This window comes from Dipodomys merriami, unplaced genomic scaffold (genome assembly GCF_024711535.1).
Source record: "Dipodomys merriami isolate MVZ:Mamm:240054 unplaced genomic scaffold, mDipMer1.0.p SCAF_384, whole genome shotgun sequence".
Classification (NCBI taxonomy): domain Eukaryota; kingdom Metazoa; phylum Chordata; class Mammalia; order Rodentia; family Heteromyidae; genus Dipodomys; species Dipodomys merriami.
This window is the reverse complement of record NW_027205426.1, coordinates 582,822-601,698: the sequence shown is the minus strand read 5'-3', so window position 1 is coordinate 601,698 and position 18,877 is coordinate 582,822. Positions and strand designations below refer to the sequence as shown.

General features: G+C 63.9%; 1 protein-coding gene across 1 annotated transcript; it reads right to left on the bottom strand.

The window, feature by feature from the left end:
* Positions 1-399: 399 nt before the first annotated feature.
* On the bottom strand, positions 400-17,513 carry LOC138805075 (protein FAM234B-like). Its single transcript, XM_069989651.1, has 13 exons — positions 17,440-17,513; positions 13,376-13,768; positions 11,374-11,472; positions 10,889-11,083; positions 10,344-10,474; positions 9,982-10,129; positions 8,733-8,874; positions 7,896-8,039; positions 7,455-7,536; positions 5,846-6,001; positions 5,449-5,566; positions 4,379-4,599; positions 400-2,518 (listed from the first exon to the last, which is right to left on the bottom strand). Exons 1-13 carry the CDS (start codon positions 17,474-17,476, stop codon positions 2,513-2,515), a joined length of 1,872 nt encoding a protein of 623 aa, XP_069845752.1. The 5' UTR covers positions 17,477-17,513; the 3' UTR covers positions 400-2,512.
* Between the last annotated feature and the right edge of the window lie 1,364 nt (positions 17,514-18,877).

Genomic DNA, 18,877 nt, shown 5'->3' with positions numbered 1-18,877 from the left:
ACACTCTTCATGAACCACCAGAAAACCGGAAGTGGAGCTGTGACTCAAGTGGTAGAACGCCAGCCTTGAGTGAAAGAGCTCAGGGACGGATGGGTGCCCAGGCCCTGAGTTCAAGCCCCAGGACCGACAGAAACAAAAACAAAGAACCCAGTGATGCCTTGAGAAATGGGGAGAACAGGGGTGACCCCAACAAATGGACCGATTGCTCTGTGGCAGACCCAAGAACGTGGCAGACCCCCCCCCAGCTCTCACACACACACCACATCCCACAGGGCAGGTACCAGTAAGAGGGACCAATAAGGGCTCCCTAGTCTGGGAGCCCCTGGGGAAGGGGGCCAGGTGCTGCCCACGGGGCCAGGCCCCCGACACCCCCAACGCTCAGGAAGACCAGCACGGCCCTGCACTTGCAGCTCGAAGCATTTATTTTTGTGGTTCCAGTTCACAGTTGAGCGCTCACTCCCATGAGGAGAGGCGGGGGGGGGGGGGGAGAGGGAGGGCCATTCACATTGGGGAGGGGTGGCTGGGGGGGGTGAGGGGAGGGAGAGACCGGGAGGAGGCCTTGTTTGTAAGCAGTGGTTCTTCGCTGGCAGCCCGGAGCTGGGACTGCAGGCAGAACTAACTTGCCCTGGGAAAGGACAGTGTGTCCAAGCTCCAGCCGTCGCTGACGTGTTCTACACTGGCTTGCAGAAGGAGCTAGAGGGCTGGGCAGGGGCTCAGCGGTAGAGTGCTTGGCCTAGCATGCATGAAGCCCCAGGTTCGATTCCTCATGTACCACACACAGAGGAAAAAGCTGGAAGTGGCGCTGTGGCTCAAGTGGTAGAGCACCAGCCTTGAGCAAAAACAAAGCAGCTCAGGGACAGCGCCCAGGCCCTGAGTTCAAGCCCCAGGACTGGCAAAAAAAAAAAAAAGTAGAGATCACTTTTGTGGTCTGGACAGATTTAAACCTCCAGTAGGGGGAATAACTTCCTAACAGAATTCATGACAGTGCACTTCAAGCTGCCTCTGAGAGTCACGCTGCGTGGACACACGGGCTTCCGGAACCGCACGGCCGGCTGCCCGGGACGCCCAACACCACGGGGGGCCACCGCTTTGGGGGGTTTGGTCCCCCACAGATTAGTCCTGGGAAGAGTCTACACTAGACAGCATCCAAGCCAAAGGCACAAACAAGTTCACTCAGACCCCTAGGAGTGGGTCTGGAATCTTCTCTGCTCTCTGGCGGGGGAGAGGGGGGTTCTGACTTCCACACGTGAGGTCTACAGGGTTGAAAGCTGTCTTAGGGACAAGGTGCCAGCCTCTGCCTGATCTCACAAGCGTTTCCCATCAGCCATCACGGGATTTTCTACCCCACACACCACGGCCTAGAACTTTGGGGGACTTGAGCTTAACAGAGGAAACATCTAGAGATCATTCCAGAAAGATTCATCGTTAGCGTTGAGCCGGGCGCCGTGCCTCACACCTGTCATCCCAGCTACTCAGGAGGCTGAGCTCGGAGGATCAAGGTTCCAAGTCAGCATGGGCAGGAAGGCCCTCGAGATGCTTATCTCCAATTAGTCACTAAAAAGCCAGCAGTGGTGCTGTGGCTCAGGTGGTAGAGCGCTAGCCTTGAGTGAAAAGGGACAGCGCCCAGACCCTGAGTTCAAGCCCCAGGACCAACACACACACAAAACAACACACAGAAAAAAAATGTACATAAGAGCTTTCTCAGAGCACAAAGGCCCTGTGAGAAAGAAGTACAGAGCAAAAATGATTGCACACAGGACTCAAGTGGTGGAAGGAAACACCTAGAAACACATCCCTGAATAGAAGACAAGGGGAGGGGAGGAAGGGGACCAGAGAGGCAGAGGACGGGCGCAGCAGGACCAGGCCCCAGGCTGGGGGGTGGAGGGGGAACCCCACCTTCCAATGAGCTGACAAGGACGGCATGCCAGGGTGCTGGGGGCCTGGGCTGTACACGCGTGTGGCAGGCGTGCCCTCGGGCCCCCGGGCCGGGCAGGGCCAGCCACGGGGAGCAGGGCCACAGGCAGGATGCTGGACAGACAGATGGAAAGCCAGGGGGTCTGTGTGTCCCCACCCCCATACTGTCCCCACACTGCGGGTGAGAAAGGACACGGGGTGGCGACCGGTGGCGACCCTCAGGGTGGGAGGCTGGCCACCGGAAGCTTCTAGAAGCTGCTGTATGACTACGCCGGAGGTAATTCTCAAGTGGTCCCCAGAGCAGGACGCCCCGCCACACCTGCGGAGCCGTGCACCACACAGAGCAGGTACCCAGAGTCCCAGCCCCCCCCAGATCCCCAGGAGAGCTTATAAATTAGACATCGAAAATAAAATAAAATAAAAACCCCGTAAGATTCACATTTCTCAAGTCTGTCCACAAAGTTCCTGGGGGCTCGCGCGGGAAGGAGCCGGTCAGGGCTGGAGTGCACCGACCGGGCGATGAACAGGCCCGGGCTCCCAGAGCAGTGTTCATGCCAGCAGGGGCCACCCGCTCGGCTCTCCACTGCAGCCCATCTGGCTAGACCTGCAGGAAAAGCACACGCGTGTGACTTCCTTCCCACCCCCACGGAGAGAACCCCAGAGTCACAGAGGACACCCCAAGCCAGTGCCACCCGTCTCCTGTCCTTTCCTTCCATTCCATCCCAGGGAGCAGGGGCAGCCCCCCACCACCACCAAGGCCCATGTGCAGCTCAGGACGGAAGGCGCAGGGACTGTGCTAGAGCTGGGCATCGGTGCTCACGCCTGCCATCCCAAGCTACATGGGAGGCTGAGATGTGAGGATCTTGGTTCAAAGCCAGCCTGGCCTGAAAAGTCCATGGAAGGGCTGGGAAGGTGGTTCAGTGGTAGAGCGCTTGCCTTGCATGCCTGAGGCCCTGGGTTCCATTCCTCAGCACCACATAAACAAAACGAAAAAAGCCGGAAGTGGCGCTGTGGCTCAAGTGGTAGAGCGCTAGCCTTGAGCTGAAGAGCTGAGGGACAGCGCCCAGGCCCAGAGTTCAGGCCCCAGGATGGGCACAAACCATGTCACTAACCCCCACCCAGAAAACACCAGCAGGGCCTCCACTCAGCCACGAGCCCCCATCACCCCGGGGTGGGGCTGGTGGCCATCATGACTGGCCCAGGGCTCAGTGCCTGCTGCAGTAAGACCTAGGAGTGGAGCCCATGGCCCAGCCTGAGCCTGAGCCTGGGCTGATCCTGAGCATGCAGCCCACAGGCGTGGCCTGAGCCTGAATCTAGGCCTGGGTCTGGGCCTGAGCCTGGTCCTGAGCCTGCGTCTGGGCCTGAGCCTGGGCCTGGGCCTGAGCCTGAGCCTGAGCCTGAGCCTGAGCCTAAGTCTGGGCCTGAGCCTGGGCCTGGGCCTGGGCCTGAGCCTGAGCCTGAGCCTGGGCCTAGGTCTGGGTCTGGGCCTGAGCCTGGGTCTGGGTCTGAGCCTGAGCCTGGGAGTAGGTCTGGGTCTGAGCCTGAGCCTGGGCCTAGGCCTGGGTCTGGGTCTGGGCCTGGGCCTGGGCCTAAGCCCAGGCCTGGGCCTAAACCTGAGCCTGAGTCTGGGTCTGGGTCTGGGCCTGGGTCTGGGCCTGAGCCTGAGCCTGAGCCTGGGCCTAGGTCTGGGTCTGGGCCTGAGCCTGGGTCTGAGCCTGAGCCTGGGAGTAGGTCTGGGTCTGGGCCTGAGCCTGGGCCTAGGTCTGGGTCTGGGTCTGGGCCTGGGCCTGGGCCTGGGCCTAAGCCCGGGCCTGGGCCTAAACCTGAGCCTGAGTCTGGGTCTGGGTCTGGGCCTGGGTCTGGGCTTGAGCCTGAGCCTAGGTCTGGGCCTGGGCCTGAGCCTGGGCCTAGGTCTGGGTCTGGGCCTGAGCCTGGGCCTGGGTCTGGGCCTGGGCCTAAACCTGAGCCTGAGTCTGGGTCTGGGTCTGGGCCTGAGCCTGGGCCTAGGTATGGGTCTGGGTCTGGGCCTGAGCTAGGCCTGAGCCTGGGTCTAGGCCTGGGCCTGAGCCTGGGTCTGAGCCTGAGCCTGGGAGTAGGTCTGGGCCTGGGCCTGAGCCTGGGCCTAGGTCTGGGCCTGAGCCTGGGCCTAGGTCTGGGTCTGGGCCTGAGCCTGGGCCGAGGTCTGGGTCTGGGTCTGGGTCTGGGCCTGGGCCTGGGTCTGGGTCTGAGCCTGGGCCTAGGTCTGGGTCTGGGTCTGGGTCTGGGCCTGGGCCTGGGCCTAGGTCTGGGCCTGGGCCTGGGCCTGGGCCTAGGTCTGGGCCTGGGTCTGGGTCTGAGCCTGGGCCTGGAGCTCACAGGCATGGCCTGAGCTGACCACAGGGGCCTGAGCCCACAAATGCAGCCTGGACCACAAGAACCCCACATCCCAGATGGGCCACGGCACCTCCTCTCGGGAGCGGCTCACCTGCCGGGGAGAATCCACAAACTTGATGCGGGACAGGAACCTCCGCAGCTCCCCGCGGCCGGTGCCGGGCGCGGTGTCACGCAGCGGCAGCACCCTGCCCTCCATGAGCGCCCAGCGCAGGCTCAGCTTGCTGACCGCCAGGGCCCGCGGGCGGCCGTCGGGGCGCAGCTCTGCAGCCCTGGTCACATAGAAGGCGTCCTTCCACACGTCGTTGACGCCCACTGGGAGAGGCCGCCGGCATGAGAGGGGGATGCTGCCTCCTGGCTCACTGGTTCACCCATTCATTCATTCATTCATTCACACAGGAGAGGGGCGGAGCCAGCCACACCTCAACCATCCATCCCATTCATTCATTTACCCATTCATTCATTCACACAGGAGAGGGGCGGGGCTGGTCACACTTAGTCATCCATCTCATGCATTCATTTGCCGGTTCATTAATTCATTCACACAGGAGAGGGGCGGGCCGGCCACTCATCCACTCTTGCATTCACCCAAGAGGCTGCCCAAGCACTTGAGGGGCACCTGGCAGGAGGGGGGGCCAGGGGCATCTGCGGGGTGTGGGTCTGCAGGGTGAGGGCCCCGGGGTACAGGTCTGTGGGGTGGGGGCCCCAGGGTGCAGGTCTGCGGGGTGAGGGCCCCGGGGTGTGGGTCTGTGGGGTAAGAGCCCAGGGTGCGGGTCTGTGGGGTGCGGGCCCCAGGGTGTGGGTCCGCGGGGTGTGGGTCCGTGGGGTGCAGGTCTGCGGGTGCAGGCCCTGGGGTGCGGGGCGCAGGTCTGCGGGTGCGGGTCTGTGGGGTGAGGGCCCCAGGGTGCGGGATACAGGTCTGCGGGGTGCGGGCCCCAGGGTGTGAGTCCGCGGGGTGCGGGTCTGTGGGGTGCGGGCCCCAGGGTGTGGGTCTGTGGGGTGCAGGTCTGCGGGTGTGGGCCCTGGGGTGCGGGGCGCAGGTCCGCGGGGTGTGGGTCTGCAGGGTGTGGGCCCCAGGGTGTGGGTTCGCGGGGTTCTGCGGGATGTAGGCCCCAGGGTGGACAGGGAAGCCCCCGCACCCCCGCGCCCTGGGCCATGACTCACCGGCGGCGGCCGTCACGGTGTCCGTGGTGTTGGCCAGGTCCAGGAGGAGGGCGGGGAAGGCGGGGTGCAGCAGGTACAGGTGGTGGGGCCGGGGGACCTCCGCCCCGGGGCCCACACCCTACGCACAGACACAGGGAGGAGCGGGGCTGAGCTTCCCGTGGACCCCGGGCTCCCACGCACCCGCTCTCCCTCCAGCCCGGAGTTCAAGCCCCAGATCAGCACGCATGCACACGTGCGCGCGCGCACACACACACACACACACACACACACACACACACAGATCTTAGGTGACTAACTACCAGAGCGGGGCAGCAGAGGGAGGCCCCAGGCTGGAACCCCGGCCTCCTCTGGTCCCCACAGAGGGCACGCCCCCCACCCCCCAGCCCCCGCCACTCACGGAGGTGGGAGAAGGCGCGGCCGGTGCCTCTGCCCAGAAGAGGAAGACGGACTTCAGCTCGGCGGTCAGGGCAGCGGCGGTGGGCGTCTCCGCCATGCGGCAGGGGGCGCTGTGGTTCCAGGAGACAGAGCCAGACTGACCGTCCACCACCAGCATCTGCAGAGGACAAGACGGGGCGTGGCCAGTGCAGGACAGAGGCCAGCCCACCAGCTCACACGCAGCCCCGCGCCCCAGCGCACGCCTGCCGTCCCAGCTACTCGGGAGGCTGAGATCTGAGGATGGTGGTTAGAGGCCCGGGCCAGGCGGGGAAGTCTGTGAGGCTCTCATCTCCAGTGAACAGACAAAAAGTCGGAAGTGGCCCGGCTCCGGTGGCTCGCGCCTGTCATCCCAGCTACTCAGGAGGCTGAAATACTCAGGAGGCTGAGATCTGAGACCACAGTTCAAAGCCAGCCAGGGCAAGAAAGTTCCTGAGACTCTGATCTCCAAGGAACCACCAGAAAACAGGAAATGGCGCTGCACTTCAAGTGGTAGAGCGCCAGCCTTGAGTGAAAGACCTCAGAGACAGTGCCCAGGCCCTGAGTTCAAGCCCCAGGACCGGCACGCACACACACACACACACACACACACCCAGGCTCGGTGCGCCCTGCCTGGCCTCCCATGCCTGACTCATCTCTCTGTTATTGTAATTATCTGGGGAATCTGGTCTGACCGGGCAGCTGTGGCCTCGCCCGTGGCCAGCCCCAGGGGACAGAGCTTTCCTCGCACAGCTGGAAGGGAAAAGGAGGCCCTGCCTGTAATCCCGGGCCGAGCTCTGGCCTGGCATTGAGGGCAGCTGAAGCCCCTGCCTGAAACCGCCATCCAAATCTCCCCAGCTCTGGGTCTTCCAGAAGCATCTGAGAACTTTGTTGGGGTTTTTTTGGGGGGGTTGGGAGGGGTTGTCAGTCGTGGGACTTGAACTCATGGCCTGGGCACTGTCTCCTGAGCTCTTTCACTCAAGGCTGGTGCTCTATCACTTGAGCCACAGCTCCACTTCCAGTTTTCTAGTGGTTCATGGGAGATCAGAGTCTCAGGGACTTTCCTGCCCGGGCTGGCCTCAAACCACGATCCTCTAGAATCTCAGCCTCCTGAGTCGCTGGGATGACAGGCGTGAGCCACCAGCATCTGGCAGTGTCTGGGAACTTTACAAGTGGAGCGTGTGGGGTGTGACACCCGCATGTACACCTCGTTCTACGGGGAGGGGGCTGCTCAGAGACACGCCCGGGGGTGGGGGGGAACCGCCCAGGATCATGGCAGCCTTGGAGATCAGACACAGAGTCAGCCCTTGAACTGGCCACGCACGCACAGCGGCACCAGGGCAGATGCGTGCACTGAGCTGGTGTGTTTACCCACGCACACCCCCTCCCCCAGCCCAACCCTGCCCGGTTTCAGGTGAGACTTCTCCTTGTCCAACCACGCAGAAGGTTCTAGAAGGAACATAGCAAGGAGATTCACCCAGGACGCGTCTGTGGCAAGCTGTCAGCAGTGGTCTGTGCGCGTCCAGCCGGACCCCGAGGCCCGGGGGACAAGGCCTCCTTCCTCCCCACCCGCGCGTGCGCGCCCCGGGCCCCACCTTGCGCACCCCAGTGCCGTCGCTGAGCTGCAGGAGAAAGTCCAGCGTCTGGTCGTCGGTGAAGTAGCCGGGCGTGGGCTGGCTGCAGAAAGCACAGGACGATGGGGGACAGGCGAGGAACGGCCGGTCTTCACCCCTCCCCCAAAAAAAAGAAGCGGCAACGTTCTAGGTTCTAGGTATTTTGGGAGGGGGAGAGGGCTTGAACTCAGGGCCTGGGTGCTGTCCCTGAGCTCTTTCACTCAAGGCTGGTGCTCTACCACCTGAGCCACAGCTCCACTTCTGGTTTTCTGGTGGTTCATTGGAGATCAGAGTCTCAGGGACTTTCCTGCCCAGGCTGGCCTCGAACTGTGATCCTCGGGCCTCAGCCTCCTGAGTAGCGGGGATGGCAGGTGTGAGCCCCAGGTGGACAGGCAGACTTGGGGGGCGGGGGGGTGGACAGACCTGCGCAGGCCCGGGAGGCGCAGCATCCAGCGCGGCACGAGGCTCTGCCCGGCCAGCAGGACCAGGCCCTGCCTGGTGGTGAGGAGGAGGTCGCTGCCGTTGGAGTCCAGGGCCTTCACCACCTGGAGCTGCTCCACGCCGTCGCTGATTGGACAAGAGCCTGTGGTGGGCGGTTCTTCCCGGACGCCCGCGCGTATGCGCCATCCGCAGCCCGTGCCTGACCACAGGCCCACGGAGGACCGAGCGTCCACGGACACGCACGCATCCCTGGGCCTTTTATTTCATTTTATTTTTTACTTGGGGCCTGGGCGCCGTCCCTGAGCTCTTTCACTCCAGGCTGGCGCTCTACCACTTGAGCCACAGCGCCACATCCGGTTTTCTGCTGGTTCATTGGAGATCAGAGTCTCACGGACTTTCCTGCCCGGGCTGGCTTTGAACCATGATCCTCGGATCTCAGCCTCCTGAGCGGCTGGGATGACAGGCGTGAGCACGGCGCCCGCTATTCTCTCTGAGGACTTAGGAGGCAAAGATCTGAGGATGGCGGTTCAAATCCAGGCCGGGCAGGAAAGTGGCTGTGAGGCTCTCAGATCCCACGAACCACAGAACAGCTGGAACTGCAGTGCAAATGGTGGAGCACCAGCCATGAGCCTCGGCTGCGAGTTCAAGCCCCAGGGCCAGCTCAAGAAAACACACACACACACACACACACACACACACACCATCATCATCAACACTGACCTTGGTTATGTCAAAACGACACACACACACACACACATTTCCCCTCCTGCTCCCGCTCTGAGCCCAGGACGCCTAACACCATCGCCACCGCCGAAATACCTGTGCACGGGGATGAGCTCCGACGCGTTGCCCGCGCGCCGCCGCTCCCAGGCCGGCTCCGCCGCCTGCAGGGACGCGGGCAGGGGCCCCGGGCTCTGGGCCTGCAGGAGCAGGTCACGCAGGGCCACCGCCTGGATGTTTCCTAGGGCCACGGGAAGAAAGACACGGCGAGGCCTGGGTGGGGGGTCTCCCGGGACCCACGCCAGAATGCACACGGGGAGGTAACAGCACTCAGCAGGAGGAAAGGGAGGCCGGGAGACAGGAGGCCGAGGAAGGGAGGCCGGGAGACAGGAGGCTGAGGAAGGGAGGCCGGGAGACAGGAGGCCGAGGAAGGGAGGCCGGGGGACAGGAGGCCGAGGAAGGGAGGCCGGGGGACAGGAGGCCGAGGAAGGGAGGCCGGGGGACAGGAGGCCGAGGAAGGGAGGCCGGGGGACAGGAGGCCGAGGAAGGGAGGCCGGGAGACAGGAGGCCGAGGAAGGGAGGCCGGGGGACAGGAGGCTGAGGAAGGGAGGCCGGGGGACAGGAGGCCGAGGAAGGGAGGCCGGGGGACAGGAGGCCGAGGAAGGGAGGCCGGGAGACAGGAGGCTGAGGAAGGGAGGCTGGGAGACAGGAGGCTGAGGAAGGGAGGTCAGGAGACAGGAGGCTGAGGAAGGGAGGCCGGGAGACAGGAGGCTGAGGAAGGGAGGCCGGGGGACAGGAGGCTGAGGAAGGGAGGTCAAGAGACAGGAGGCTAAGGGAGGTGAGGAGACAGGAGGCTAAGGAAGGGAGGCCAGCAGACAGGAGGCTGAGGAAGGGAGGCTGGGAGACAGGAGGCTGAGGAAGGGAGGTCAAGAGACAGGAGGCTAAGGAAGGGAGGCCAGCAGACAGGAGGCTGAGGAAGGGAGGCCGGGGGACAGGAGGCTGAGGAAGGGAGGTCAAGAGACAGGAGGCTAAGGAAGGGAGGCCAGCAGACAGGAGGCTGAGGAAGGGAGGCCGGGAGACAGGAGGCTGAGGAAGGGAGGTCAGGAAGCTAAAGGAGGTCAGGAGACAGGAGACTGAGGAAGGGAGGCTGGGAGACAGGAGGCCGAGGAAGGGAGGCCGGGAGACAGGAGGCTGAGGAAGGGAGGTCAGGAGGCTAAAGGAGGTCAGGAGACAGGAGACTGAGGAAGGGAGGCTGGGTTGTCAGGAGGCTGAGGAAGGGAGGCCAGTGTTACCCATGGCCTCACACTATCGCCCCGTCCCGTCCCCCCTGCCCGGCCGGGCCGCTTACCGAAGCCGAACAGGACGTAGACGGCCCCGCTGGCGGTGGTGTAGAGCTGCGGGCCGATGAGGTTGCCCACCCCCACACCGTCGTAGCACACGGCGCGCCCCACGGGGGTCCCCGCGCGGCCGGAGACCAGCAGAAAGCACAGGTCGGGCTGGGGGGAGGAGGAGGTCGAGTGGGCCGACGGAGCCGGTGGGAGGCCTGGAGGCCCCGGGACGGAGGCCGGGCGGCGTGCAGAGGCCTGCACAGCGCGGTGGGGCAGTCACCCGGGGCCAGGGCCTGGCAGACGGCGGGCCGGCCGCGTGTGGAGGGGCAGCGCCCCTGGAAGTGGCCGACCCCCCACACACACACACACACGAGGGCCGAACCTGCGCGTCCCCCACGGCCAGCAGCAGCAGGTCCCGGGCGCCGTCCCCGTCCAGGTCCGGCAGGAGCGCCGCGGGCGCTGCCAGGGTGCCATTGGCCAGGTGCTCAGGGCGGAGCGTCCACACGGCCTCACCTGCGGGGGTTGGGGGGGAAGGGGGGAGGGGGAGGCTGAGGACCCCCCCTCCCCTCGGCCCCTGCGCCGGTTCCCCTGCAGAGAGCTGAGCCTCAGCCCTGGCCTTCCCAGATTCAGTCACATCTCAGATGAGGCCCAGCGTGGAGGCCGGCCTCCAACCGCCGTACTCCTCCCCTGGGCCTCCCAGTCCCTGGGATCGCAAGCCTGGGCTCGGCCATGTGAAGCCACCAGCAGCGGCCACAGGCCCCGGCCCCCCTCCCCCCGGCCTGAGGTTTCCCGGCCATGCAGGCCCGGGCAGGCTCTTTGTCTTCCATCCAGGATTTGCAGCCAAGGGGCCCCGGGCTGTTCCTGCCCGGAGAACTCGGCCTGGCGCCATCTTTGGGCCAAACAGGCGGGAGCAACCTCTGATCTTACCTGACGCGGCCCTGTAGGCCCCCAGTGCCCGGCGCGATCCCGTCACCAGGCAGAGCGCCTCGGCCCCGCGCCCCGGCTCCAGGTCCACGCAAGCCACGTGCTGGGCCTCCTCCGGGAGGGGCGTGGACCACAGCGTGCTGCCGTTCATGCCGGACAGGCACAGCAGATGAGCACTGGGGCCGGAGCCCGGGCCACCTGGGAACAAGGGGCATGGTGGGTGAGACACGGGGAGGAGGGAGAGAGAGAGGGGCAAGTCCTGAGTTCAAATCCCAGAATCACTAAAAAAAAAAAAAAAAAGAAACCAAGGAGGAGACAGGGAAGGAGGGGGGAGGGAGAGGAGGGGGGAGGAGGGGAGGGGAGGGGGGCTGGGCAAGGGCTGGGTGCCCAGGCCGGCCTCAGGCCCCTGTCAGAGCTGGGTGTGCATGTGCGCATGCATGGAGGGGGAGTCCTGGGGCTTGAACTCGGGGCCTGGGCGCCGCTCTTACCTCCCGCGCTGCGGTTCCCAGGGCTCACCAGGGCCAGCAGCACGTCCCGCAGGCCGTCCCCGTTCACGTCGGCCAGGTCCAGAGGAGCCAGGTCCCCTCCTGAGCGCACACAAGGGAAGAAGGGCCTGAGCGGAGCCCCGGGCAGCCGCTGGGGCGGGGGGAGGGGGGAGACTTCAGCACCCCAGGACCCAGAGGACAGGCGGGGCGCACCCCACCATGCTCCCCAGAATCCACCTCACGTTCCCTGAGGAGCGGGGAGACCCTGGGTGGAGGGCCAAAGGTTGAAGTGACGCCGTGGCTCAAGTGGTAGAGCACCAGCTTTGAGTGAAAGAGCTCAGGGACGGCGCCCAGGTCTCGGGTTCAAGCCCCAGGACCGGCACAGAAATCAATCAATCAATCAATCAAATCAAACTGGCTGGGTGTTGGTCCCACACACCTGTAACCCTCGCTGAGGGTTGTGAGGCTGAGATTGTGAGGATCGTCATTTGAGGCCAGTGTGAGCAAAAGAAAACATAATAAGATGATGTTTGGAAGATTCCCTGTCCACCCACAGCTGCAGCCACACCTGTGACTTCCATTTGCCTCAGGAAAGGGGAGGAGGGGGAGGATTGGAGAACCGGGGATCCGAGCGCCGTCCCCCAGCGGAGGAAAGGGCAGACACGATGCCCTTCTTCCCGAGATGGTCTGGGGGGTATGGGAACAGCCTGGTAAGTTTCTTGGTGAGCTGAGATGGAACACCACAACCCTGCATCCCGGGAGACTGAGTCACGGCACCCAGCCACCCCCCTCTGGGCGAGAAAGGTGAGATGGAATTATTTTGGAGCTGACATGAGGTCTGGCCTGGGGTCCACCAAGGGCCCTGGGCACGGGTGCAGCCCGGGGATTCAAAGCTGCCTTCCTCTGAAGACCGTCCCACCACACTCGGCCTGTCCCACCAGCGTCTGCCTAAGACCTGGGACCCAGCATGCATCTCAGGGCTCACCTGAGCCCACGGCCAGGCATCCATCTCGGGGCTCACCTGTGCCCCACACCCCAGAGCTCACCTGCACTCATGGGCAGGTATGACTTGGGGCACCTGAGCCCTGTGGGCAGGCGTGTGTGTCGGGGCTCACCTGCGCCCACAGACAGGCGTGCGTCTCGGGTCTCACCTGCACCCATGGCCAGGTGTGCATCTCGGTGCTCACCTGTGCCCCAGGCCCCGGAGCTCACCTGTGCCCACAGGCAGGTGTGGGTCTTGGAGCTCACCTGCGTCCATGGCCAGACATGCGTCTTGGGGCTCACCTGTGCCCTGGGCCCCTGAGCTCACCTGCACCCATGGGCAGGTGAGTCTTGGGGCTTACTTGCACCCATGGCCAGGCGTGCGACTTGGGCCTCATCTGTGCCCCGTGCCCCTGAGGTCACCTGCACCCACGGGCAGGTCTGAGTCTCGGTGCTCACCTGCGCCCATGGCCAGGCGTGCATCTCGGTGCTCACCTGCGTCCATGGCCAGGCATGCGACTCGGGGCTCACCTGCGCCCGCAGGCAGGCGTGCGTCTCGGTGCTCACCTGGGCCCATGGCCAGGCATGCGACTCGGGGCTCACCTGTGCCCGCAGGCAGGCGTGCGTCTCGGTGCTCACCTGGGCCCATGGCCAGGCATGCGACTCGGGGCTCACCTGCGCCCGCAGGCAGGCGTGCGTCTCGGTGCTCACCTGGGCCCATGGCCAGGCATGCGACTCGGGGCTCACCTGTGCCCGCAGGCAGGCGTGCGTCTCGGTGCTCACCTGGGCCCATGGCCAGGCATGCGACTCGGGGCTCACCTGTGCCCGCAGGCAGGCGTGCGTCTCGGTGCTCACCTGGGCCCATGGCCAGGCATGCGACTCGGTGCTCACCTGCGCCCGCAGGCAGGCGTGCGTCTCGGTGCTCACCTGTGCCCGCAGGCAGGCGTGCGTCTCGGTGCTCACCTGCGCCCATGGCCAGGCGCACATCTCGGGGCTCACCTGTGCCCCCCGCCCCGGAGCTCACCTGCACCGGCAGCCAGGCGTCGGATCCAGGTGCTGTGCAGGTCTCGCGGCGGGCAGGGGATGAGGAAAGCGCACAGCAGCACCAGCACCATGGACAGGAGCAGGGTGAGCAGGAAGACGGCCGTGCGCACGCAGGCAGCCAGCGAGCCAGCCACCTTGGGCTCCAGGCCCCCGGGGGGCTCGGCCGGGAAGCCCTGGGCGCCAGCCTCGGGGGCACGGGGTGGGGCGGGCCCCACGCCCTCCACATCCGAGTCTGGGGCCTCTCCCCGGGGGCCCTGGCCGTTCTTCACGCCGCCATTCTTCTGTGGGGTGGCCAGCACCAGGTCATCCTCGCTCTCGTCGCTGTCCGCCTGCGTGAGCGGGTCATACTCTCCCAGGTCCGGGCTCTTCTTGCCTGCAAGGCCGGCAGGGGTCACTGGTGCACCCCACATGCAGACGTCCACAGCCAGCCCCAAGGCGGGAGGCCAGGGAGGGGTGCCCCAGGCCCCAGGATATAGCCCAACAACACACACACACACACACACACACACACACACACACAATGCATCTTCATCCTTTAAAAAAAAAATCAGAGTCAGGTGCTAATGGCTCACGCCTGTCACCTCAGCTCCTCAGGAGACTGAGATCTGAGGATCATGGTTCAAAGCCAGCCATGGCAGGAAAGTCTATGAGACTCTTATCTCCAATAAACCACCAGAAAACTGGAAGTGGAGCTGTGGCTCCAGTGGTAGAGCACCAGCCTTGAGTGAAAGAGCTCAGGGACAGCGCCCAGGCCCTGAGTTCAAGCCCCAGGACTTACAAAAACAAAAAAGACAAAATTAAATGTCTTTGAGAAGGGGAGGGGAAAGGGAAGAGAGCCAGAGCGAGAGAGCAAGAGAGCGAGAGGGAGAGAGTGCTCTCGCAAGAGAGAAAGAGAGAGAGAAACAGTATATAATCATAATCCCTAATCTCAACTCAAGTAGTAAAACAAACCACAACAATAACTCTGAGCTCTAAGAGCCCCAGGCATGTTTGACCTTCAAACTTTAAAATGGCCTCAAGAAAAATATATACCTAAGAGATAAGCCGGGCCACAGGCTTCAAGGAGGCCCTATTGTTATCCTGAGTTACTGATTAACTTCACAGTGTGGTCAGGGCCGGGTTCTTTCCAACCCCAGCTCAGGAAAGGGTCCTGGCTCCTGAGCTCGAGCTCCCCAAGCTCGGGCTAGCTGAGTCTCATCACCAGGCTGCTGCTGGATTGAACCTATCCTGAAGCTGTCACTCTTGAAATGACATGGTTCATGGAGATCACAATGGCCAACTTGTCAGAAGTTCATCCAGCCATCCCTTTGTCTCTTTTTCAGCTCTAAACAAACATGTAATGGGGTGGTAGAGAATGTTCTAGCATCGCACTATCATGACAGAGGACACTGGGAGGCCTGCTCCTAGCCGGAGCAGAGACCGGGCTGGATGAGCTCACCGCACTCTGTGACCCAGGTACCCCACAGCCCGCCACAGGCCTGGCCGGGAAGGTGGCTCAGTGGTAGAGCGCTCGCCTTGCATGCACGAAGCCCTGGGTTCGATTCCTCAGTACCACATACACAGAAAAAGCCAGAAGTGGCGCTGTGGCTCAAGTGGTAGAACGCCAGGCTGGAGCAAAAGAAGCTCAGGGACAGCGCCCAGGCCCTGAGTTCAAGCCCCAGGACTGGGGAACAAAAGAGAGGGGGTGGGGAGGGAGAGAAGGGGGAAAGGGAGGGGGGGAGGGAGAAAAAAAGAGAAAGGCCTAGAGAAGAGAGATAGAGAAGACAATCCCGGGCCAGGAGGCCACGCGCCAACCCCTCCACAGCAGCCCACTGTGTGCCCACAAGAGAACGCAGGGTGAACACATTCACCTTCCGTCACAGCCCAAAGGCTGAGTCTCCTGCCAGGCGCCAGCGGCTCACGCCTGTAGTCCCGGCTACTCCAGAGGCTGAGATCATGGTTGAAAAGCTCTTAATTTCTGATGAACCACTGAAAGCCAATGGTGGCGCTGTGGCTTACGTGGTGGAGAGCCAGCCTTGAGAGAAAAGAGTCAAGGACAATGCACAGGTCCGGAGTTCAAGCCCTGGGACCGGCACATGCGAGCACATACGGGCAAGCGCGCGCGCGCGCACACACACACACACACACACACACAAATCCTGTGGTTTTATTCTCAGAGAAATCATCCTTAAAGCTGAAAGGAATAGTTCTAAAAGGAAAAAAGAAAGAAGGAGAAAGAGGGAGAAGGAAGGAAGGAACGAACGAACGAAGGAAGGAAAGAAGGAAGGAAAGAAAGATAAACATAAGGGACATTTCAAGGCCCCTGTGAGGAGCTACTGCCTGACTCTGAGGCCTGCTGTGGAGGCCCGCCGGGGAGGGCCCACCGTGGAGGCCCACCATGGAGGCCAGCCGTGGAGGCCCAATGCTGCTCCTCCTCTCAAAGGAAAGCAACCTCCAGCTCTTAACCTCATTTCCAAACAAACCTCTGAAGACAGATAGCATCAATGTTCTTTGAAAGTTCTAATGAGCCCATGAGGAAAAAGAAACCTGGCTGGAGCCATGAGGCCTGGTAACAGGAACTCAAATTCATGTCGGCCCAGGGCCAGGCAGCACCAGCCTGCGGTGTCCAGTCCCCAGGCTCCGGCCAGGTTCCGCCAGACCCGCCAGCCCTCCCCACTGCTCCCCATTTTACAGCCATCTGCAAAACAAACGCTTATGAGGGGATATTGGAAAAAAGGGGATTTTTGATAGAACCCCGAATCTTTCCACAGCCTTAGCGTTTAGAATCTACCTGGGCAGAAGAAATACGCTCTCCATGGAATGCGGCAGAGAACCTGCCAGGGAAGTTTTAGGTGAAGGTGAGAGAGAGACACACAACAGAGACAGAGACAGACACACAGAGACAGAGACAGACACACACACAAAGACAGACAGGAAAAAGAGAGGAGAGACAGACAAAGATAAAAGGACAGAGAGAACCTGGCGCTGCCACCTCCTGGACACAGCGGGCACACTTGCCCAAAGCCCAGGTGGCCAGCATGTCACCCATCACCGGCACAGGTGTGGATCATGTCACCCAGCTCTGAGCGCAGGTGTGGATCCTGTCACCCATCATGGGCACAGGTGTGGATCCTGTCACCCATCATGGGCACAGGTGTGGATCATGTCACCCATCACCGGCACAGGTGTGGATCATGTCACCCAGCCCTGAGCACAGGTGTGGATCCTGTCACCCATCATGGGCACAGGTGTGGATCATGTCACCCATCATGGGCACAGGTGTGGATCATGTCGCCCAGCCCTGAACACAGGTGTGGATCATGTCACCCATCACAGGCACAGGTGTTGATCCCGTCACCCATCACGGGCACAGGTGTGGATCCTGTCACCCATCATGGGCACAGGTGTGGATCATGTCACCCAGCTCTGAGCACAGGTGTGGATCCTGTCACCCATCACGGGCACAGGTGTCCATCATGTCACCCAGCTCTGAGCACAGGTGTGGATCCTGTCACCCATCATGGGCACAGGTGTGGATCATGTCACCCAGCTCTGAGCGCAGGTGTCCATCATGTCACCCAGCCCTGAGCACAGGTGTGGATCATGTCACCCAGCTCTGAGCGCAGGTGTGGAGCATGTCACCCATCATGGGCACAGGTGTGGATCCTGTCACCCAGCCCTGAGCACAGGTGTCGATCCTGTCACCCTGACTGATCAGACACGGTGTCCATCGTGTCACCCTGACTGATCGATCGGGCACGGGCGCCGGTCCGTCCCCTCCCGCCCCAGCACCTCGGCCCTCGGGCCGGCCGGGTCCATCGGGTTCCCGGGCAGCGGGGAGCAGGCTCGGCCCGGCGCTGCTCCGCGGCCGCGGGGCCCGGCGATGACACCGCCGGCCCGGCCGTCGTCACTGACAGCGCCGCCGCCATCACCCGGGCCCACCGCCGCCGGTCCCGCCCCGCCCCGCGCCCCCTGCGCGGGTCCTCGCCGCCCCGGCCCGGTGGGGCGTGGGCCGGCGCCCAGGCCCGGCGGGGCGGGAGGCGCCGCGCGGCGACCCTTGCTTACCCGGCAGCTTGAGCGCCCGGGACAGCACCGTCGCCATGGTGGAGGCCCCGGTGCGCCTGCGCGCGCCGCGGGAGACAGAGCCCGCGCGGGGCGGGGCCTCGTGGGGCGGAGTCAGGAGAGATGGGAGGCGTGGGGCAGAGCTGCGCGGGGCGGGGCCGAGCCGCACAGGGCGGAGCCAAGGAGGATGGGAGGGGCGGGGCGGAGCCGCACGGGGCGGAGCCAGGAAGGATGGGTGGGGCGGGGCCGAGCCGCACAGGGCGGAGCCAAGGAGGATGGGAGGGGCGGGGCGGAGCCGCACGGGGCGGAGCCAGGAAGGATGGGTGGGGCCGAGCCGCGTGGGGCGGGGCCAGGAGGAATGAGAAGGGCGGTGCCGAGCCGCGAGGGGCAGGGCTAGGAGGGATGGAGGGGCGTGGCCAAGCCACACGGACAAGCTAGGGGTGTGGGGGCGGGGCCTAGCCACGTGGGCGGGGCCAGGAGGGATGGGAGGGGCGGGGCCGAGCCGCGTGGGGCAGGGCCAGGAGGGAGGGGAGGGGCCGAGCTGTCTGAGGCAGGACTTTTAGGGGCGGGGCCGAGGGCGGGCGTGGTCTTGAGGGCGGGGCCTGGTCGGGCGGGGCCTACGGAGAGGCCGCCTTGGGGCTAGCAGGTGCAGGCAGGTACTGGGGGTTTGGGGGGGGGGACTCTGTAGCCAGAGACCTGCATTGGCTTTTTAGGTGTTTTTTGCTTTTGTGCCAGTCCGCTTTTTCTTTCATGACTGGAGCTGTGCCGCTGGAGACTTGCCTTCCGTTCCAGCTTGTTCCCTCCCCCCCCCTCACGGGCTTTCCGCTCCTGGGCTGGCCTACCAGCTCGATCCTCAGATCGCAGCCTCCTGAGTCGCTAGGATGGCCCGCGAGTCTGTGCCCGGCGGCTGGCCGGTCCGCTGCCGTGCCCGGCGCGGTGATGAACGCGGCCGCGTCTGCGAGCCCGGGAGCGGGAGCGCAGGACCCTGCCCGGGTCTGCTGCGAGTCTCCGCGCGGACTTGACTTCCCCCGGCCGGGTGGGAGGGATCCCCGGTTTGCACGGACGGAGCTGCTCCTTCCAAGAAGATGCGCGCCGCCTCCCGGCCCTCCTCCCCTCCCTTTCCCTCGATGGCGCAACGCACGCGGGGCGGGGGCCGCGCTTCTGGGAACGAGGCCGTGTCTGATTGGCGGGCGGTCCGGCCCGGCTCCCGGGTCGCGCGGTCAGACCCCGGGAACCCCTCCTGGCCCGGAACACCGTTGCATAACAGTCTTTATTCCCCAGGCCTGGAGACTCGCGGGAGCCCGCCTCCAGCGGCTCCGGCTGCAGACGCGTTCTCCCGGAGCGGCTGGGCCGGGCGCTCGGGTGGACTGTGCCCAGAATCCCCAGTTCAAGCCCCAGGCGGCGGGGCGCTGATCAGACTTCCCACGGTCCCCACCGGGCT

Bases quoted from the DNA above. Each gene is read 5' to 3' on its own strand.
- LOC138805075 (XM_069989651.1), bottom strand. From the start codon at position 17,476: ATGGCGACGGTGCTGTCCCGGGCGCTCAAGCTGCCGG. The intron at 11,473-13,375 runs GTGAGCTCCGGG...GTGTGCGCTCAG, and splicing joins ACGCCTGGCTGCCGGTGCAG to GAGGGGACCTGGCTCCTCTG. The intron at 10,475-10,888 runs GTAAGATCAGAG...CAACCCCCGCAG, and splicing joins GGCCTACAGGGCCGCGTCAG to GTGAGGCCGTGTGGACGCTC.